Below are 18037 nucleotides of genomic sequence, written 5' to 3' on the forward strand. Positions count from 1 at the left end.
GTTTCAAATGGCTAAGCAAGACATGATACTTGTACTGCTCACTGAGATGGCTGTGATTGCTCAACAAGTTGTCCAGTGCTAGCTTTAATAAGGCGAAGTCACTCTCATTACCACTTTCGAACACCGGCAACTTGGGTTGTGGGATGCCATAGGCTGATGCAAACAGTAGCTCTGTACCAGGGTATGCTGAATGACCATCATGCTGAAAGGGCAGGAATGAAGGTGGTTGAGCACGGCTAGGGCCAGGAGGTGGCACGGATGAAACCTGATAACTGGTGACTGGAGGCTGCAGCAGACGTGCGCGCGTTGTCACAGGAGGGATGGCTGTCTGCAGCACTGCATATGGCATTGTAGATGGGGGCAGTGTTGCTGTTGTAGGTTGATGTGACACTGCCGGCGTGCTTGTAGTCAAGGGGTGTGCAGCAGTGGACATGACTGTGGCTCTTGAGTGTGGTTGGGGTATCATATTCGATGTCGACAACACAGTACGAGCTGGTGCAGTTATAGGGGTAGTCTGAGATACATTGGAGACGGGTGAGGAGACAGCTTGTGGTAACATGTTGAGCACTGCATGTGGTGCACTCCCGGATTCGGGTGGTTTAACTGATGGCTGAGCCACCCACGAGTCATCAGGAATAATCTGTTCTGCTGAACGAATTTGTATGGTTGAAGTCACAGCTGGTGACTGAGCAGAGGGCTGCTGGGAAGAGGGTGATTGATGAGATGGACTTAAGGCTGGACTAATATGTACAAACTGAAGTGGAGGTGAAAGGCTGTCTGGTGAGCCTGGAGGCACAGGAGTTGTTTGACCAGAGTCTTTAATAAGCATGGAGGATACGAGCTTCGCCACCTCAAACTCGGTCTCTGCTTGTTGCAGCTTACGCTGTCTTTCTAGATGCTTGGATAAGGCCTCCTTAGCTGTGAGAGCTTCCTCTTGAACACGCTGGGCCTGTTTAGCTTGTGCCTGTAGCCGCTGATATTCCACATCGGCCAATGAGTCCTCCACCACCTGCTGGCGGAGACTTTCTAACTGCCTCTGTTTAATCTTCTCCTCCAACATAGCAGTCTGGACACTAGAGAGTTCTGGTGGAAGATAAACGCCAGTGGAGGTAATAGAACGCCTACTTGACCTGGAATGAGAGCTCACGCCACTACGAGACGTTTTCCTCGAGCTGCTTCTTGGTTGACTGGGACAGTGGGAAGAAGCTTTAGGAGGAGGGTCCTCAGTGGGTCGATAGCCAACCTCATAATCGTCCAGGTGAGAAGGCAGATTAGTCCTGCGGCGAGGTCTGTCCATTGTCTCTAATGTGTCACTTTCTGCTGAATCCATACTGGTTTGATCTTGCACTCAATCCGGCTCGAAGGACCATATTAATGTAGCGAAGTATCACTACAATTGAAAGTTAGCTGGTTGAGGCGGCCAAATATGAATCAGATTCCGATCAGAGAATCAGGAGTGGAGAAGAGATTCTTGATAAGGCGTTTATTTATCTTGTATGCATCTGTGCTTGTATATGGTCTACAGAAAGAAATAAAGAAAAATAATTTACAATAATATTCGTTGAATATACATGTTTCCTTACATTAATTCCACTCAGAAAATAAACAAACATAAAATATATTCCAGTTAAATGTCAATATTAATCACAAGGAAGTAAACAAAATACGGTAGTACACAACTGTAAACAACTCGCGCTGTGTCGGAGAAAAACACTAACGTGTCTGGTGATGACTCATCAGATTAGTTCGGCAGATTACGGCCGAAATAAATGGTCAAATACAAGCCATATAAGCATAAGAAATTACTAATCACATGCACGTCACATACTAATAAGTTATGGATATATATGTGCACTTACAGTTATTGCATGAACGCATTTACACAGAACGAAACCACCAGCATAAACAATGATTCACCGTCATCTTTTACCGGGGTGCGTCGCTAATATAGGAACGTGTAGGAAACAATAAACAAAACATTAGTTCCTAGGACAGGCTTTCTTACATTAGTCCTAGAGTGGAACAAATTCATACATTTAAAATACAATCACTCGATGCCACTGAACGGCTACTATCGTGCAAAAACTGCAACCAATCCATTATTCAGGATTAAAATTCGAACAGATTAGTTTAGTATCACAATTATTAAACCGTTAAGAATTAAAATTAACTCACCTTATTTAGGCAGGAATCAAAAGAGATCCGGCGCTTCCAGTCAGCACATGCTGTCTATCACAAAAAAACAACACATTTTTTTTTTTTTAATTAATAGTAATAAAACGCACTTCAAGATTCAAAATGAATCCTAGAATATAGCAATCACCTTATATGCAGAGAGGAAAGATAGCATCCCAGTATTGTTGATGATGCTATCATTTGATTTACTTTACAGATTTATTCAGAAGTTTATCTCCACGTAACATGTCCAGTTACTGGAGTAAACGAAGAAAAATTCAAAGAGGAGTTGAGCAAGACTTACAAAATCTGAAATCGGCATCTATAGAAACAGATGAAAAACCTGAGAGACTTGACTGTTGTATCATAAGCAATTTTGAGCAAGTGGCTCTTCCAACAATAGAGTGGATGATTACACACTAAGCAGCAGTGAGGGAAGAGCTAGTGAGAGCTTTGCTGAGAACACAGAGGAGAGCAATGATGAAAGCATAGATGAGGAGGAGGAGGATGATATCAGAGCATTGCTTTCTGATTGGGCAGTCAGAAAACAAATTCCACATTCATCATTGACTGAACTACTCAGGATTCTGTGTACCAAACTACCTGAATTAGGCCTTCCTAAAGATTCACGGACTGGTGGAAATCAAAGCAGTCTCTGGGGGGACTTATTTTCATGCTGGAATTGAACATGGCCTGTTGTCTCAACTCACGACATTAAATCATCAAGTGTGGTCCGAGTCCGTGTCCCTGCAGGTCAATATAGATGGCCTTCCTCTATACAAGAGCTCAAACTCTCAATTCTGGCCTATTTTAGGCCTAGTAGAAAATTACAAAGACAGGGTCCAGACAAACAAGTTATCATTTGTCATTGGGATGTTTTTTGGGGGAAAGAAACCAGCCAGTCTTGATTACTTACAAGACTTTGTTGAGGAAATGAGGAAGGTTTCTTTTTTGAAGACAGCAATATTAAAGTCCAGATCTCTGCCATTGTTTGCGACGCACCAGCAAGGGCCTTCATCAGAAATTCTAAAGGTCACGATGGTCACTATGGATGTGACAAATGCAGTCAAAAGGGAGTTTACTATAATAACCGTATGACCTTCCCAGAAACAACAGCCTGTCTGAGGTCCAACCATGACCATTTTGAGTCTTTTTCTGAGGACTCACACTACAGTGGGAAAACACCTTTAGAGCCACTGTCCATTGGTTTGGTCACATCGTTTCCTCTCGACTACATGCACCTTGTATGTTTGGGGGTTACACGCAAAATAATATCTCTATGGCAGAAAGGGCCACTGAAGACTCGTTTAGGCCCAACGTTTGTCAGAAGCGTTTCTGCACAACTGACAGAGCTACGGCCTCATGCTCCATCAGAAATGAACAGAAAACCAAGATCACTATTCGAGTCAGACCGCTGGAAGGCTACAGAATTCTCTTGTACACTGCACCTGTCTGTTTAAAAGGAAACATTCCTAAGGCAATGTATGAAAACTTCATGCTGCTTGCAGTGGCTATGACCATCTTTCTCAGTCCATCCTTGTGTGCAGACTATGCTGGAAACCTCCTGGTTTTGTTTGTGAACCACTGCAGCTGCTTGTATGGGAAAGAAACCATCACTTACAACATGCATTGCTTAACTCATTTGATTCACGACGTACATGCATTTGGTGTACTTGACAACATTTCTTGCTTTCCCTTTGAGAATTTCCTTGGCCAAATTAAAAGAATGATAAGAAAACCAAACAAGCCTTTAGAACAAGTCGTAAGAAGACTGTCAGAAAGAGAGGCTATGCGAACAATGCAGTCAGATCCAGAGAAAACTCAGCAAAAACCACATGACAAAGGCCCAGTCCCAAATGGTCTAAATGTGAAAGCACAATATGCAAAAATGCAGTTCAGTCACTTCTCTGTGCAGACGTGCACTGGGAATAACTGTGTCCAGCTGACAAACAAGGATGTTGTCGTAGTGCAAAACCTGGTGGTCGAGGAACATGGAGAAACTTTCATTGTGTACACCACATTCAGGAACAAGACCGATCTTTTTGTCTATCCCCTGCCATCATCACAGCTAGACATTTTCCTTCTCTCTGGACTGAAGGATGAACTCCTTTTCACCCAAGCCACAAATGTGCTACGCAAGTTTGTGCTTCTTCCATGCAAAGAGGACTTTGCTGGTCTGCCATTACTCCATTTGTAGGATGTGGCACCTGTAAAAAAAAATAAAAGCTCTGTAAAAAGTTTAACTTCTACAAATAAAGTATAACTCCTACAATTATCTGTAAAAAGGTTTGTATTTTTTAAGATAGAGCTGAGCGATAAAATGATAACAATATGTATCGCGATAGACACGTAATAAATATCAATAAAAAATGCGTTCGATAAAACGTTAATTTTTTTTTTCTTCGTCGGAAGAAACCAGAGGTTGCGAAGCAAGTTTTGGTTGCATGAACAAAGGCACTCACTCTCTGGTAACCTAGCAACGTAGGGAGTGACACGCTACCAGCCAATCATGTAACAGTTTGGTTGCGCATATCGTTGTATCGTTTCTGAAGAACGGTTTTGGGGGGTATGGTTCAATGTTGAATTTCAATGTTCAGAAATGATACAGAGGTGGTATGATGTGTTGTGTCAGATCATGGCTGAGACGTCAAATTTCAGGAATTCCACTCGGCACAACATATGCTCATTATCAGCTGTCAATCAAGCTGTCAATCAAGCTGTCAATCAAAGTTAACCATGCCCTTATTTGTCATACATTTTATATCTAAATGATGTCCTAAGTACCGTTACAGGGGTAATCACACGTGCTGTTGCCGCGTCATGATATGTGCGCCTTATATTTTCCTGCTTTTTTGTCAATATGAAGTATTTTTTCTCCACATAATGGACTTCAACTAATTTGCTATTGCTATTGTTTCCTCAAAAAACGTCATTTCTTTTCAACTGAAGAAAGAAAGACATGGATATCTTGGCATTGGGGTGAATAAATGATTAGGAAATTTTCATTTTGAGGTGACCTAATCGTTTTAGTTTAAAATAAAAATGTTTAAATGTAATATATTTTTCTCCTGGTCCTTATTTTAAATAGGTCATAAAAAATATCAATATTGACCGATATGAAACACTTATATCGTGATACAGTTTTCAGCCATATCGCCCAGCCCTATTATAATATATGTTGAAATTGAGTTGGTGAAATATTTTGTGAAATTGATTGACCCATTGCACTTTTTTTAATCACAGTTCAATGTATGCTGTAGTCAATTTTCCTAATGAAGAGGACAGTTTAGCTGTCATCCCAGAAAACTGGTGCACCAAGGAGGGATGTTATTGGCCTCCATACAAGAGCCAAGAGAGGTTAAAGAAGGCAGTGATGTTTCATGAAAAGCCAAACACTGACACATGGCAGATACACACATTTGATCTACTAAAAAAGAAAAGTGAGTGTTTTAAATTTATTTCAAATAATAAATGTATACTTTGCAAATGTAAAGCAATTGATAAAAATAAAATACTTTCAGATACATATGAGAAGGCCCATGAATGCCTGATTCGGGCTGAAAAGGGTTCTGGCATTGAAACAAATCAAAGAAAGAGAAAGTAAGATTTATTGTTTGAGATATATGGAACCGCAACACTACAATTTAGCCTCTAATTACTTCATGCTTGCTTTTATTCCCAGACGAAATCCTAAATTTAATGAAATAGATTGTGAGGAGTCTGATGATGCTGACAATAATCAGTTCCCTCAACCACCAAAGCCCCACAAATTTGCCTCAAAAAAGGATTTTTGTAAAGCTAAAAAAAGTATGTGCAAATATTCATTTTAATTCATTTTAATATTACATTTTGTTAATTGTTATTTGCTCAATTTGCAATAGCATCCCCAAGAGCATCCTCCCATCCCTCTTTATCACTCTCTGCTCGGGGTAAGTGCCCCTTGATTTAAGTGGAATAAAGTTCAGCTATCGCAGCATTTTGCTAAATAATTAATTATGTACTATTGTATTTTAAAAAACAGGAGCAGGATGTAAAGCAGCCTACAGCACCAATAAGGCAGCAATACAAGGTTAATAGCATGTATATATCAATACAGTGAAGCACTGCACTGTGGCAGTCCTTTAAATGTTTGCAAGTATTCCTGGAAGTAAAATTATGTGTGAACTCTGATGTATAAGACAAATAAATCTGCTTTACTATAAGTCCTCTTCTTTATCCCAGAGGCTCACTGTTTACCGGCCTGAAGGTACGTCCATCATAATATCTTAAATGTAAAAAGGAAAAAAAAGATTGAATCCAATATTGGGTGATAATATAGCATAACAAGTGATTTCTAAGCTATTTTTTATAGGCCGGTCAATTTTGACCGGGAACATCACAGGTGTTATAGGTTTTTGAACAACACACAAGGGTTAACATTGTTTTTAACCAAGCATTGTGTTTCATGCAGAATCAGAAGCATCAAGACCCTCTTCAGATTTTCTGGCTGCAAATCAAGGTAATTTAAAGTTTTCCATTGTATCACTGCACTTATATTTATTGAATATAACTTAAAACTTTTCATTTGTATGTTTAAATAATATAATGTAATATAATATAATATAATATATATATATATATATATATATATATATATATATAATAGAATGTTATTTTCTTATTTAATCTATGTTGATTCTATGAAAAGTGAACAGCATGAGTAAGTTAGGATCATTATCGGAGGACATTAAGATCGGGGGACATTTGGATTTTGGTCAGGCATGATTTTGACCACTCACTCTAAAAAGAGAGATGTTAAAAACCAGCATGTGTCAGTGGCGGCTCTACATGGGGGCCTAGGGAGGCCCGTGCCCCTATAGACATGTCAATGTCAAGAAATTCATTTATTATGATTTTTTTATATTTTGAGCGCCAAAAGGGGAACTGAAAATGTAACGTGACTCATAGAATGTAATAGTTAGTTTACTGTCATTGTGAGGACAACAAGACACATTAGCTGTTTTCATTATGTTAGGCACAATATTTATAATCAATGTGTACATATTGAGTATTATCCCTATACAATTTGAAGCCTTCAGTAAATTAAAAAAGCTCAGGTTTAGGAGGGGAAGAGACAGGGCAAGACGAGGAGACTGAGAGAAAAAGAAAGGGTGATGAAGATGAGGAGAGAGCAGGTAGTGAAAAATAATCTACTGCACGCTGACATAGTTTTAAAGCTATTTATTATCCTTTTTTAGGCCTTCAAACGTCTTAAAATGCACATATCAGAGAAAAAAAAAAAAGGGAACCCCCTAACAACCTAAAATTTAGGACGTCTTTAATGATAAAGCCCTGTATTAGGCATAAGATCAATGATGAATGTGTAGCCTACATATTGTAAATGAATTTAATAAAGTTAGTAGCTTTCAGTAAATTAAGAAAATGATTCATAAATCAACCTTTCAGTTGTTTACACTGACAGACTACCCATTGACATGGTTTTAAAGCTGTTGTTATCCTTTTTTTTGTGTGGCCTTCAAAACACCTTAAAATGCACATATGTAGATCAGAGAAGAGACCCCGAGCTAGCCTACCTCACATTCAGGACCTCAGTGATTATAAAACCCTGCCATATGCATGTTAATGAAACTTAATAGTGAGCATTAGACCCTAAACTAAAGTCTAACTTTTTTTTTTAAATCATACCCTCATTGGGGGCTGAAAATCCTAATTTGACTAGGGAGGCCAAGGAGGGGCCAGTACGGTGACCGGGAGGGGACATGTGCGGTTCACTTGGTTTGGTCGTGGCCACAACATATATACTCGTGGGAACGTGATAATATCGTGTGGCCACGAGATCATTTTGTTGAGGTAAGGACATCATTATGTCGTGGCCTCCAGATCATATGTTGAGGGAACGATATATTTTTCTTCATATTTTGAGAGAACGACATCTATTTCTCATGGCCACGAGTTTAGGGAACCGTACCGGTCATACTGTACGATAGCCCACAGCAGTCGGAGATAGAGATCACGGATGAAACAACATTTTACTTTGAATTAGGAATGCCAAATAAATATATATTTCGGTCTCTGGCAAAGACATTGGTACGTTAAAAGTGAAAGACACCTGAAGCGCATTTGGTCACCGTACTGGCCCCTCCTCGGCCCCCCTAGTAAAATGAGTCTAGAACCACCGCCACTGGCATGTGTTGATGGTATTGTGACACGTATAGATTTTTAACACACACTTTAACATTTTGTCTGTTAAAATGTAACTCTGGACTGAATAGCACTGGGTGGGCATTCTGTGTTTATGAAAAAATTATAAGTATATTTTATGGTATCCCATAAAAATAAATAAAATAAACATTAAAATACATAAATGTTGTTGTTTTGGTGTTGATTCATTGAATGTTTCATTTGACTTCGTGATTAGAGTCAGCTTTATTTGGGCTCTTGATTCTTTAAAATTAGTTTTTCTCTGTGTGCTTTAACTATTTATTTAGCACATTTGAAACATATTCATATGCTGATTATTGATGTCTGTTTTCGTTTTGTATACATTTTATCTTAATTTGAATCAATGTTTCATCAATCAATTGCCTGCATTTAATAAATAAGCAAATATAGCAGACAATAATCAGGACTTGAGGCGCTGACGATCACCATTGCACCAAAATTAACCGAAACTCTGCGTATAGGCATATAATAATAATAATATATGTAGCCTTAGCCTACCTATTCAATATTCTATAATAAAATAAACTAATCGAAAATCATGACTCATACTGCACAATGTGACCTAATAATAATAATAATATTGCATTATTATTATGTCATATTGATATTTGAACCGCAATGTTATTATAATATAAACATTCACATGAAAATAGCAAAATAAATGAATAGTTGACCCAAAATGTTTAAATTGCTGTTAATTTACTCACCCACAGGCAATCAATGTTGGTGTTTTTCTGTTTTCAGTAGAAGATTCAAGTCAACCGTTGGCGTCCGTTACAAGTAAAAGCTGACACTGAAACACTAAATGAATCTCAATGGAGCAATTATGAAAAAAACCTGCATGGTTCATATACAGCAACCATATATCTTCCTTACTTAAATCGGCCAGAATTACCTTCTGTGTTTCATATAAGGCCCATACATGTCCTATACAAAATCAGACCGATTATGGCCACTTTCATACTAAATAGCACACATACAACTTGTAGGGGATTTTTGCGTTATATATGAATACTGTTAAAAGACTTATATGAGTTTTACATGACAAAAGTATGCAAATGTGTATGGTATTAGTAGAAATATATAAAACTCATATAAAATTCATATAAATCATTTAAAGTTCTTATATTGAATCATATGCTAGTCAAATTAAAGTCATATAGAATTTATACACATTTTGTGTCATTTGTTTATGTGTTTCATACAGATTTCATGTTTTGATGACCAACATCTGATTCACTTATATGCAGTTGGCAAATTTTTAAAGGGATACTCCACTTTAAAATGAAAATTCTGTCATCATATACTCACCCTCATGTTGTTTCAGTCCTTTATGAATTTCTTTCTTCTGCTGAACAGAAAGGAAGATATTTAGAAGAATATCAGTAACCAGACAGTTTCTGATCTCATTGAGTTTTTTTCCTACTATGGAAGTCAATGAGACCAGAAACTGTCTGGTTACTGATATTCTTCTAAATATCTTCCTTTCTGTTCAGCAGAAGAAATTCATACAGGATTGAAACAACATGAGGGTGAATATATGATGACAGAATTTTCATTTTAAAGTGGAGTATCCCTTTAAATTGTACACAGTGCAGAAGCCGGTTCGAGGATTACTAGCTGTCAGAATATCACTGACCTTAATGAAGACTGTTCATTTTCCTACAGGATTTGAAAGAGCAGTTATAAAGCAATGACATTGTAAGACTGTGTATTTACATTAATTGTGAACTGTCTGGGCCTGTTGTTTGTGAACAAATCATAACATATTATTGCAAATGAACAAAGTTGAGTCAAATATGTTTCTAGAACAGTGATTAAAATGTTGAAAATTGGCAGGAATATGCTTTTGTATATGAACTCTGGTGGTGATTCACTCAAAAAACTTTTAATATTATTTACTCAATTTTTTTTGGTGAAACATTTTTACACTTAGAATATTGATTAGATTTTTAAGCAGTGAAATAAATTACATACACTGTATTAACTGAGTAAATGTAAGTAAAACTAATTAAATAGATCTGAGTAACTGCATTTGGTACATTAACAAATAAAATTGAGTAGAAATAATTTGGGGAGAACATTTAAAACAAATATTTATGAGTAATATTAACTGTGTTTATATGCCAGTAATATTAACTTTTTTTATTTCCTCTAAACCTTTGTAAAAAATATTCCATATAACCACCAGTATAACTAACGTTACATGACATTGGCCTTTATTGTCAATGAGTAGCCTACAACAATACAGCATATTTTATAAACTTTTTAACACGTATACAATATTTAAACTCATGTAAGAAACATTTTCGAAGTAAAAATGAAACATTTAGGCCTAAACATTCAAGTAATTCAAGTGTAATCAACCGGTCTGTTATCGAATATCCACCGGATCAGTGCTGGTTGCCGTGCCGGAGACGGACTCGCCTCTGCGGGGGAGCCTCTAACTTTACACCGCCGTCCTGCGTCACTCACAGCCGAAAGATGCTGCGACGCGACTGACTCCATAACCTGCCAATAAACAAACAGTGCACAGTTCTGAGGACATTTTATCATCCAAATTAGTTATATTCATTATCTTTAGGAATATAGTCGTGTGTTTATGCAAGGCGTTACAATCATGCGAAAAGGCAGACGCGAGCCGACACTCGGTGAGTAACATTGCATCTCTGTATGTTCTTTCGCATTAAATAAAATGATTTAAAGCACATTAATGATTATACAGATCAAATAAAACATGCACACACCTGAATTTCACAGAGGAAATGCACCAATTCTGCGCCGCTGAGAAGAGAAGAGGAGAACTCTCTGGAGACTGAAGAGAGCTCAAACAGCGCGCGCTCACTCAACCGCTGAGCTCTGAGCTGTCGTCACGTCAGAGTGGAGGGGGGAGGGAGGAGGTGCGCGCATTGTTTTAATTGAATAAACTTAATTTCTTATGCGTGTTAAATATTAATAAAATTGATTTTATTTAAGTAATATTTGTGGTTCTTGAAACAGATCATTTTAATTATCCATTCTCAAATATGGTGATGGAAATTTCACAAATATATTAGCTCAGTGTATTTTAAATAAATAATTGGTTAGTCAAATACTAAATTATTTTAGTGAAAAACTTCAAACTTAAATATAACTGTAAATTTCAGACAAAATTAATTGTTGGAGTTTTAGTCAATTAGCCTATTTCGGTATGTTCAACTCAAACTATCAAGTAAATGATATTCAGAGATTTTATTAAGTGAATGAAGTTAATTATTGCTGTGATATTTACTTATATTTACTTTTTTTTTTAATTTATTTTTTATTTTACCCATAAGAATCACTTCAACATTTAGGAAAGTTATGTTAAGAATAGAACTGCATGTTGTATACCATAGTACTGTGATAATGTTTAGAGAAATTTTCACATATGAAAATGAAATCTGGTGATGCAGGATTTAAAATGAAAACTATTTATATGTGAATATGAGTTATACAGTATACAGTAACCATGATTGACTACAGGCATAGGGCTTGACTTAGGACAAGATAAGAACAAGCATGAGTTAAGTAAAGCCTTACACTGACTGGTAAACTGCACTGTTTTATACACATCCATGTTGGACATTAATATTAAATTAGCATGATTTTCCTATGTTTTTACATCATGAAAATCTATATGGCTTCAGTTGTATGTAGGACATATATGACATAATATGATTAAAAATACACTAATATTATACAATTTATATATGTGGTTTTTGCAGCATATATGTCCCTTACAATATTCTGTTGGAACATATAAGAATCACAGGAGTTTTTAGCAAACCTTTTCCATATGGGAAGTTATGTAGAAAACTGAAAACTGAATGTTTATCTGTGGTCTTCTAGTAAAATAATAGGCCTAATGGTGAAAAGGAGAGTTTCTTACAAGTTGTTTCGCTTTTATGATAACGTTAGTTAGCATTTTTTTGAAGAGGCATAACTTTGAAGTTCACATACTGAGGTCAAAATATGGCATTTATTTCATACAACAGTTCAATAAACAAGTAATTAATATTAAGTCACTTACATTTTAGACGCAATATTGCCTTTTTGTTCTGTTTCAGCAGCGACAATCCTTCCAAACAAAGATCACAGAGCAGAACCATGACGCATCTCACAGGAACACGTGTTTTCATTACTGAATGATTCAGCATTTTGAACGAATCGGTTGAGTTAAAGATTCATTAATGACCCATTCATAGACGCGCCTCATTCCTGAACAAATCAGCCATTTGAACAAATGACTCAAAGACTCGCTCATTAAGAGGGAAAGCTACCCCTATTGGCGGTTTATATCATTCTTTCCAACATTCATTATGTATATTAAAAAATTATTCAAATCATTCTCATAACATGACATGTATGTCATAACATATAAATAATATATAACATATTATAATGCAGTTGTAATTTTCAGTGTAAATGATTTAATTTGATTGGTAACAGCCTTGTGTCTTATTAATGTAATTGAATTTATTGATCACATTTAAAAGAATTTAAAATGACAGATGAAGCATACATTTAATAAGATCAAGGAAATATAAGGGTAAGAAAAAATGCCCTTGGGCCGGGTAAATATCAAACATAAATACTTAAATAGTTCCAACACAAAACATATGTTACTCTGACAAGAATGATCGCTTTTACTTGTTCAAATTAAGGACAAGCACACATGACAAGGGTTAATGTCAAGCCCTGGTCAGGAACTGCTGGGATTAATGTTGTATTTCCTGTAGTGTTTTTATTTAATGTTATTATTTTTTATTACCCAGCTAAAGCTAAAACAAGTCTGAATAAAATATGAATAGCACTTAGCTTTAGCGTCTGTTTAAAGCCTCTCTTAAGTGGCATAAATGCATTTACACTGAATGTAATTTTAAAATGCCAATTTTAACAAAATGTTGTACATTTCATCCCAAACAGCTCAATCTTCCCTGGGCCCTGCTGGTCGTCAGTCTGAAGGTAACTGCGATTCTAACAGATATATGGTGTCTTGAATTCTGTTTTTATCTTGTTATTCACTCCAAAGTCCAATGTGATGTTTTAAGCTTTTCATAGACTGATTGTTCAGCACTTCTTCAGAAACTGACAGAGGATGTCAGAGAGCTGCAGTACCAGAGCACAGTAAACCACAGCCTTCTGATGCAGCTGACCAGAGGCTGGCAAGAGGACATGGCTCTGCCAGAAGACACTGTGCTGCCTCTGAAGAACAGGCTGATGCTAGAGGAGCTTGAGCATCGGCTCACTAATAGTGTTGAGCTTCAGGAGAAAATGCTCATTTGGCAACAACATCATTTCTTTACATGAATCTCATTAGTTACTGATTGAAAGACCTTGAGAACTACGCTGCATTAGTACGTTTTGTCTTTTGTGTAGGCCTACTTCTGTGTACACAATGTTTATACATGAAGCTATAGAGATATTAGACGACTTCATTAAAATATTAAGAGCTTTGTCTGGGATGAATCAAAATGGAGATTCTGTACATGTGTATAGGCCCTATTGTATTGTTCATGCTTATGAAGTCAAAGATCAATAACTATGTCAGTTTATGTTACAGGTGAGGTTTTTGGCTCCAAAAGGGGGGAAAACAATAAAGGACTCCATAGGAAGGATGCTTGCCTGCATGTTTTCTAATGACCTGTCCAGGCTGTGTAACTGGACCGGCTCGGGACAGAAGATCTCTTTCAGCCAGCTAGCACTGAAACACATTGTTCACAGTAAGTTATTATTATTAGCCATTAAGTTATTATAATTAAATACATTTCTGGAACACACATTTTACCTCTTGAGACAATTTGGACTTTGAAACAGGGCACCTTTTATTTTACATGTTTCTTTTGACAGGTAGCCTATACTGTACACTGTAAACATGTGCTGTAGTTATGCAGCTGTTTGCCAGTAACTTACTGTAGATTTAAATGTATGCTATTTACTGGCAACAGTTTGTTCAGAGTTAAATGAACATTAAACATTAACAAGTCTTTGTCTTTACAGAATAAAACTATAAAATAACAACCTGATGTAAAGCATTCTGGGAACCAGAAATCTTCATCAACCTTTTTCTGTTTTATTTCCTTCAGATTTTGGTTCCCAGAATGCTTTGCATGAGGCTGTTATTTTAGTTTTATTCTGTAAAGATAAAGACTTGTTAATGTTTAATGTTCATTTAATTTTGAACAAATTGTTGCCAGTAAATAACATCAATTTAAATCTACAGTAAGTTATTGGCAAGTAGCTGCCAGTAATACTGTAATTTCTACAGATTTTCTAACAGTGTAGGCCTATATATATATATATATGAAGAAAGGCAAATGATGAACTAAAAAACTAATGACAAGTTTTCTGTGATTTCAGGAGCGATAAGAAAGAGCCGCTACAAGAGAGACAACAGAAGGCAGCCTCCAAGAAGTGGGTTCAACATTTTTGAAGGATCTGCTGACAGAGAAGGGGGCAGGAAACAACGGCAGGAAGACTGAAGGGGCTCAAATATATATATATTTATATATTTATTTTTATATATAAATATATTTATTTATTTATGTTATTTATAAATATATGTTTCTTTATAGTATAGTACAATGTTATAAACAATATAATAATAATAATAATAATAATAATAATATGTACTATAATATAATCTTATGATCTTATATATCCTGTTAATAAGTCAAATAATATTATTTATATATATGTATGGTATATAGTAAAATGTTAAACAATATTATTTATAATAATAATAAAATAAGATATTCTGATATATTAACAAAAGTACCCTACATATGTTTAATATATTTTGAATATTTATCATAATGGTTATATAGTTATTTTATGTTTATTTACATGTGTTTATTTTGAGTATGTTATGTGTCTTCTTACCAATAAAATTAATATATTTTAAATGATTTGCAGTTGTGTACTTTTTGATTTTGATTACTTAATTAGTAAAAGATTAATATTAGCCTACATTGGATCTAATTATAAGTATTATAATTATCCAGTAATGAAAAAAATATATCATAATATGCCCCATGGACCGACCGTGGTCCGCCAGAAAACACTCATTATAAACCAGCGGCACGATAGCGGACCACCGTCGGGAAAGCGGCGGCAGCGCTGGTGGGCCGCTGGAATAACGAGGAGCAAAACGCCAGTGATCCCGCCAGTGGGCCGCCAACTTTGCCACCACTGGCCCGCTGGACTCATGTTAGCTGGGTTGGTTTAAATACTTCCACACATGCCAGTGTAACCGGTCTGCAGCTGACCGCTGTTACGATACTCTCTCTCTGCGTTGTGTATAAGAAGGACCAGGACACCGTTACTGCAGTTCACCAAAATGGGGATGTTTATTAACAGTCACGCCCAACATGGACTTCTCACCATCTGTGGATCAACACCAATAAAGTTGATAAATGACATGTGAGCATCTCATTATTGCATCATCACCTGTATGATACAACACTAGTTAGTTGATTAATGACTCAAAACCTTGCTAATACAGATCATACAGCTCACACGATATATCTCCAAATTATTGATCCACTCGCGCATATAACAAACAACAAAACAACACTATACAGTCTCCATACTGTTTACAAGAGGTTATTAAATAAATGTACACACTTTGCAAACTTAATTTGCTCATAAATTGAAGAGCTCTGCAAAACGCTTACCTCTCCCCAGCATGTGCAATGCGAACTGGAGAGAGGCGCGCGCGCACACTCAAAATGGCACCAGGACAGCGGCAGAAAAATGTCAAAATAAAAGTCTCTAGAGAGTGAATCACAGAATCAACATATATTGCTCAAAGAAAAACAGAAATAAATCACTAATAAAATAATAAGGATTTTAGTTAAAAAACAACAATATATTAAGCTTGGATTGTACTTATTATAACTCGTAACACCAGCAAGACGAAACTAAGAGTATTTACTAGTTGCCATATCAACACTATGCAGGGGTTCTCAATCCTGGTCCTCCAGGGCCACTTTCCTGCAGAGTTTAGCTCCAACACTAATCAAACACACCTGAACCAGCTAATTAAGCTCTTCAGGTTTATGTTTAATATGGCGAGAAGTTTCACTCTCAGTACACTTCCGGCTTCTGAACTGGTTGCAGTTCCTCTCTGATTCCACATGAGGGCGCTCACAGGACGAGTGCAGAATGAATGGAGGTCTATGGCGCTATACCAATAAAAATCCACTTTTCTCAGGATATAATTTTTTGTCTAGTAATTTGAATGTTGTATTCGAAAGGAGATGCAAAGAAATTACACATTGCTGGGTGTTAGATTTTTTTGAGTCACTTATTTTCTTTAAAAAGTCTTTTAAAGTGTCAATGACGTCATACACATGTACGATCTCTATGGCTCTGACTCTGGTGCGTTCGCGCTCTGCACTTTATTTTCACTCGAGGCATCAACAACACAGCTGACACAGGTAAACACACACAGCTGACACAGGTAAACACACGTGCTAGAAGAGTTTTTGTTTTGTTTGTTTGTGGTCCCGCTTCGGATGCCACGATGCCATCAATCGGTATCTCTGGTCGTAATCAGTCCTTCACTGACCAATCAGCGTTCATTAGCAGAATGCTAGCGTGTTATGGGCAACAACAACTCAACCTGTAAGAAATCGAAAGGACATAAGTACTCGTTCATTCAACTTTCGACCTAAAACCCATGTTGAACTTGCAAAATCTACAATCAGATCTGAGATTTCTCAACGGCAATCGGGTGAAAGAGACAAATTTAGCCGTCTAGCCCCATAGACTCCAATTCATTCTGCACTCATGGCGAGCGCCCCCAGTGGAGCTCTGGTGGTACTACAACCAAAATTCGGTACAATAGAGCTTAATAGGGAGTGGGCAGGCTCTCCGTAGACGGGCTCTGCTAGAGAGCTAAAGGTGAGTTTGATCAAGGTTGGAGCTAAACTCTGCAGGAAAGTGGCCCTCGAGGACCAGGATTGAGAACCCCTGATATAGAGGAAAACAATTGTGCAAAAATTCTGGAATTTTTGGACGAAATCACTGAACATTTAACCCTAACAAAAGTAAATTTATTATTGATGTTAATTTAACATCTTTTTTGTGTGTGTGTGTTTATGTAAATCATGGGCATGTTGTCACACTGCCTCACAACTATTAGAACTATGATATATTCTATACTTTTATGAATTCTATTGAGAAACCATGAGAAAAAGGTGAATAAAGACTAAGAGACAATGTTCAGAAATATTCATTATTATTATTATGTGTTGAACTGTGCTGTATAGCTGTGTTTCGCGGTGTGTTCATTGTCAAACTCAAATTACTTTATTTTTAGTTATTAAAAAATGCCATTATTTTATATGAAAAAGTTAATTGTATTTTATCGACACAATATTTTAGTTTGTCTTGTATTTTTTTTAATTATATCAGATAACATTTTAATCTGTCATATGGTCATGTTGCAGTGCACTCCACCTATGGGGTAGTCTCGCGTAGCCAGACCTGCAGACTGACGGCTGAAGGTCTGGAATTCATAGCAGCTTTCTTTGGCCAAGGCCCGCCCATAAGGCCGTTTGACTGACATGTCAAACAACCAATTACAGTTTGTTTCGTTCAGCGTCACGTTTCG

The 18037-nt window shown here is 36.7% G+C and overlaps 1 protein-coding gene across 2 annotated transcripts in view; it reads right to left on the minus strand.

Moving 5' to 3' along the window:
- LOC307154375 (NLR family CARD domain-containing protein 3-like) overlaps positions 1 to 18037 on the minus strand; it is a gene marked incomplete at its 3' end in the record, with an annotated part of 199578 nt that overhangs the window by 157324 nt on the left and 24217 nt on the right. The window contains exon 10 of one of the 2 annotated variants that reach the window (XM_079864267.1): positions 15744 to 15804. In XM_079864267.1, the coding sequence (XP_079720393.1) occupies positions 15798 to 15804 (7 nt within the window). Of the gene's footprint in view, positions 17045 to 18037 lie in introns of those variants that run through there. The other variant, XM_079864266.1, reaches the window with a different exon arrangement.

This window comes from Squalius cephalus (assembly GCF_949319135.1).
Source record: "Squalius cephalus genome assembly, chromosome: 2".
NCBI classification, from domain to species: Eukaryota; Metazoa; Chordata; class Actinopteri; order Cypriniformes; family Leuciscidae; genus Squalius; species Squalius cephalus.